Below are 5,369 nucleotides of genomic sequence, written 5' to 3'. Positions count from 1 at the left end.
AATGGTGTAATATAGAAGCATAGGGGGAGAGAGAGGACAGGAGAGGATAGGAGAGGAGAGAAACTCAGAGCATCATGCACCCCCCCAGCAGCCTAGGCCTATAGCAGCATAACTAAGGGAAGGCTCAGGGTCACCTGATCCACCCTAACTATAAGCTTTATCAAAAAGGAACGTCTTAAGTCTAATCTTAAAGGTAGAGAGGGTGTCTACTATACATCTTATATTCTAAAAGGAAAACTTTGAAATGGCAACATCAAGGGCAACATTTTTAACAAAGCACCATATATAGTAAGTATTCTTACCTGTCAACAAACAAAGGCTAGATGGTCATGTTCAGTCACTAAAAGTAAACATGGAAAGTGCACTGACTTAACCGTGGCAACTCACAAACACTAGGAAATGACAAGCATGTCACAAATCCATACCCACAGCTGCCCTCTGGCATAAGCGGGCCCTCAAAAGTAGTTACCTCACTGATTCCTCAGCAGAGACCTTACTGTAATCTAACATGGGTGAAAGAGAAAGCAAGCAGTCAGCTGAGCTGCACAGAGGGATATTTCCCAATGATTTATGACTATGCGTTCAATGGCTGAGCCGTCCCCAGACACCACACCAATAATCCTTAAATAAGATTCATGGGATAAGTCTGGCTGGATTTTCCCCCGACATAGACCGCAGGTACACACAACTCCTGAACAAAAAGCGCTCTTTTTTTTCCCAGCTGCTGACTTCATTGAAATTCTTGCCAATTATAAAATGAAAGCAGTGACGGAGAAACAGATCTGAAAGTGGTCTGTGTAATGTGCACTAATCTGCGCGAGGTCTCGCTACCTATTTTACATCAAATATAAATACCTGAAAAGGGTCATGGCTCAGTCACACAGTTGGACACTCAATCCATCCCTCCCTCACAGTTACATACAGTATCTAACACTACAGAGGAAACCACAAGGACCGCTGCTTCCTCATCGAACAAACCAAGTGTCAGGACCGGTGGTTGGAGCCTTACCTTCCCAGGAAGCACTTGGGAAAGGTGGTGAGCTTGCGTTTCCGGTCTTTAATGAGGTTACCCTTGGTCATGAGGTGGTAGAGCTTCTCTCCCTTCTCTGACACCATCACCCATGTATCCTGCTCCATGCCAAGCCTCAGACCTAAGCAGCAGAGAAGGGAGGGTGGGTGAGTAAAAGCCTGTGAATATCATGGCATTAATAATCTTTGCACTCAGCTTCTAGACTAGAAGAAGGTTAATGTCTCCCAATTTCCCAAGGTAATTAGCAGTGCCTTTCAGTGCCTGCGCTAATAGTCTTAGGCAGGGTTAATGACTGACATTACAAAGAATTTATCATGCAAACAATCTCAAAATGGGAAAAACAGAAAATATGTTCTCTTCATTATGTGTTTTCTTAAAATCTCTTTCAATCTTAAATACCACATACTAATCTGGACCGTTCATGTTAAACTGCTCTGTGCTGATAGTCCCAAACACAGCATGTATTCTCAGTTACAAAGAACATATAAAAGAAATTATTTTCTCTAAACTGACTACAACCACCACCCTGATTCTGATATACCAAAGCACTTTCTTACCCTTCCTCCGCTCTCTCTCTTTCATAATGGCCTCCAGCCACTCCTGCTTCTCCTCTGGAGTCTTGGCCATGCATACGAACCACTTGTTCTTGGCTGTGTTGTGAATTTTCCAGCCGTTGTTCACTATGTTTCCGCTGCTATGATAGTCAGCTGTTAAGGCAGAGGAGGAGAGCACAGACACGAGTTTGACTTTTGTTGATTTCTAGTTTTATAAAGTCCTCTCTGCACAAGGGGTGGAACAACACAAAATCCACTTGTTTGACTCATTTAGGTTCGGGGTAGTTTTTGAAGTTGAAGGGGAGGGCCATCAAACGGTCACCCTGATCATAACACTGTAAGAAGGGTTGTTGGGAAGTCAGGTTCACAGTAAACAAGGGTTACCGCATTAAACACAGCAATAACATGAGGCATAAATCCAATGATTTGCTTCAGAGAAAATGGATTCAAATAATGTTTGATGGCAACACAGGAGAGGAACAGGAAATTGACATTATTCAACATGTTGTCTATGTAGTTATGTAGTAGTGTGAGGTCTATTTTCCAAAAACATCATCCATTATAAATCTACTGAGAATATCACATTTTTAGGCTCCAAACTCATTTGTGCCAGCTCTTGTGCCAGCCTCTATAGTCTCTCTACTGAGTGCTTCATTGATTATCACTCCTCTCCTTTAATGAGATAAACAAGAAGACACACATGCTAAAGAATCATCCATCAACATTATTTACTACCGAGTTCTCAGAACGCTCCCTTACAGTTCTTGAGATTCACCACCTACGTTCATATATGAATGTTAAGAATGTCAAAAGCTCCTGCAAATGGAAGTGAACTCTTGACTCTATCTGAATCTCCATCATTATTTCCATCTCTTAGGGAACATTTTAAATGCCTCCACTGTTGACCTCTGATTTTCTCCCTCTAAGGGTGTAACAAAAAGCAAACCATTACAATCATCAATTGCAATTATGTCTAAAAGCATCTACAGTGTGGTGTCCTTTATATGGTATGCCTCAAGGGCGTTTTTCAACCTCAGGCAGCAAGTGTGTCCCTGGGAAAAAGTTGTGGCACTTTCACTGCAAAATAATCTAAACTAAAATACTTCTGTCACCCTGAATTTCAGGTTGAGATCTCCAGTCTGTGGTGCAGAACACCCACGAGTAACTCCACCGCTTGCCTGCCTTGCATATTTATCCTCCCTCTGCCTCTCCAGACCCACACCCATCCACCTCTCACTCAGTATTGCTGCCCATCTAGGCCTGCTAGAGAGGAAATGATGGCTTCTACAAATATAAACGGTACTCAGAGGCTATGTGAGGCCAAAAGACACAAGCGTTTGAGTTCACCAAGAACCAGCAGCAGCACATACCCAGAGCTGTAACTGTAGACACCTAAACAACAGATAAATCATATTTTTCCATTGGCGATGCAAGTGTGTTGTCAACTTTCCTGTGTGGGTTATGAAATCATCCTTTTTAACTCCAGCTGCCAGGAGTGCTGAAATTAAAAATTAGGATCTGAGAGCAAGTGAGCAAAAGAAAGAGAAAGTCAAACGATATCAACCTAATAAACTGTTAGATCTTTTTACAGAACCACTCACCCGTGCCATCATCCATATTTTCCACCTCCATCACCTCAGTGTTGATTCTCCCTCTGAACAGGTATCGAGGTCCCTCAGTGGTTATCTTGCTGTTTTTTAAACGCCTTGAGTAGAGAGAAGCAATCAGAAAAATTAGCCAACAAGGTTTAATCATTTCATGTTATTACTTACTGTCTAATTAATCTCACAGTTGATTCAGGATAAACTCATAAGATGTGCATATACACTAACCAAATTAAGTGAGGAAAATTAATTTGCAACACTCTGCTTTTCTTTATACTCTGTCACAAAAAACTGAAATGCATCCCACAGTGAGCTGTTCTTTCTTAAAATAGGATAAGAAACTTGAGCGGTCAAAATATTTATAAAGTACATGCTCTAAATGTCCTGTAATATAGAGACAGGGAAACTATAAATTTATATGAAGAACATTTTTATTCACATACACAGAGTAGAACTGAGTTCATTTTCTGTTTTTTGACTATAGAGTAATGAACAAAAGCCAGACTGCAGAGGCACCTGTTTTTCTTCTTGCAATATACCAGAAGCTTGTCAAACAGGAAGAAAATCCTCTCTTGTATATTTCCAGCTGAAATCTTCAGCAGAGCCCCCTGCATGAGCATCTCTGTGCATGTATCTGTGATATTGGAGCCCTGGAGATGAGCATATGGCAAAAGGTCAAACAGACAGACAGTAAAACAGATGCTTCAACTTAGACTGACACTTAGGGGAACAGGGGAGAGAAGTTGTTCAAGCTAGATTTGTCTACGCTACATAAAGTTTCTATAAACTAAGTCTATACAACTGAATGTTCACACAGCATCTGAACAGGAGGAATAATCACAGAGCACAGCCTTCCCTGTTCGCCCTCTCCGGGGTCTGTAAAAACTCATTGCTTCCTCTGAGCAGATTGCAGTGGAACTTTGTGTTAATAGCATCTACCGAATAATATCACATCCAGTCAGTGTATGTGTTGCTTTATTGCCCCTGATCATCATATCGCTTGGGATACCTGCTGCAAGTGATAAACTGTGCGGCCTTTTCCCCTACCTTGCCTCCTCTGGGAATCTATGTGCCTCGTTTGGTTGGCCCTTCAGAGCTAAAAATACCTCCCATGCACAAAGAGCTGGAAAATGCACCAAGCATTCCCTTCTAGTGCTGCAGGCCAAAACCTATCCCACCATTTCCTTCTTTATCTTCTCGCCTTTTTATTCTTCTTCTCTTCCCTCTCACTTCTCTTACCCTCCTTTTGATTTCCCAGTCTATTCTTCTATTTCTTTCATTCCTTCCTTCACATTTTTTAGTCTCTCACGCTTCCAGGCCCTTTTAACTCCCCAGCTCATGGCCAGATGTTAATCTAATTTGCAGCCAGTGAATGTATGCACACCAGACATGGAAAGGCCAACTTGTCTTGTGTTCTTGAATGGACCAACAGCCACATCACAGATGCAGACTACAAAGCTCCAGCTCCTGAGTGGCAGAAACACTTCCTCATTGCTTTCATATGCTTTTAACAGACCCCCTTTGCTGACTTATTTCTGTTGGGTATTTAACCTTCGTCTTTCTCTGCAGAATTTTTCTATCACTCCTTATATCAGTGTTGTTCCATGCAAAAGCCCCACAGACTTTAGAGACTTCAGTCAGAAGCTTAAGTAACACTTCAAACCATCAATCATCTGTTTCATCCAAATTTCAGCTTTAATTTTGTAGGCTGACAACTGCAAGACACAAACACTACAGAAGAGGGTAAAAAAAAAATTATAAATGACAAAGCAGCATATGCCATTAATGTAGGGCTTCCCCCTAACAGTCAAGTCGTATAAGAGCATTGTTTCAGAGATACAAGTGTGCTGCTTGTCTCATTATTCTGACAAATCCAAATGGCAGCCTGACATACATGCAGTCAAAATCATCACTGAAATTCATGCCAGTTGATTTTCCAAAAGTCTAGAATATATATGCATTTAAAAATGCAAGAAAAAAGTAGAATAGTCACACTGAAGAGCCAACTGACAGTCGACCACCCTCTGGTCTAAAAGTAACACATTTCTGTGGTACACAGTGACAAAACACACTTTTGCAACACTAAGCAACCAGCAATCATCACCTTGACAAATGCTAGCAGCCATCACCATGGTGACCACGGTGGGCCATTGCCCTGCCTCTCCCACACGAGCTGAACCT

At 41.7% G+C, this 5,369-nt stretch overlaps 1 protein-coding gene across 1 annotated transcript in view; it reads right to left on the bottom strand.

Moving 5' to 3' along the window:
- Positions 1-5,369, bottom strand: part of prex2 (phosphatidylinositol-3,4,5-trisphosphate-dependent Rac exchange factor 2) — a 76,050-nt gene that overhangs the window by 50,859 nt on the left and 19,822 nt on the right. Inside the window, exons 7-10 of the mRNA XM_020599995.1 lie at positions 3,705-3,838; positions 3,186-3,289; positions 1,588-1,737; positions 1,010-1,151 (exon numbers count right to left, since the gene is read on the bottom strand). Coding sequence (XP_020455651.1) covers positions 1,010-1,151; positions 1,588-1,737; positions 3,186-3,289; positions 3,705-3,838 — 530 coding nt within the window. The remainder of the gene's footprint in view (positions 1-1,009; positions 1,152-1,587; positions 1,738-3,185; positions 3,290-3,704; positions 3,839-5,369) is intronic.

Source organism: Monopterus albus, unplaced genomic scaffold, assembly GCF_001952655.1.
Source record: "Monopterus albus unplaced genomic scaffold, M_albus_1.0 scaffold44.1, whole genome shotgun sequence".
Taxonomy (NCBI): Eukaryota; Metazoa; Chordata; class Actinopteri; order Synbranchiformes; family Synbranchidae; genus Monopterus; species Monopterus albus.
This window is presented reverse-complemented; position numbering and strand designations above follow the sequence as displayed.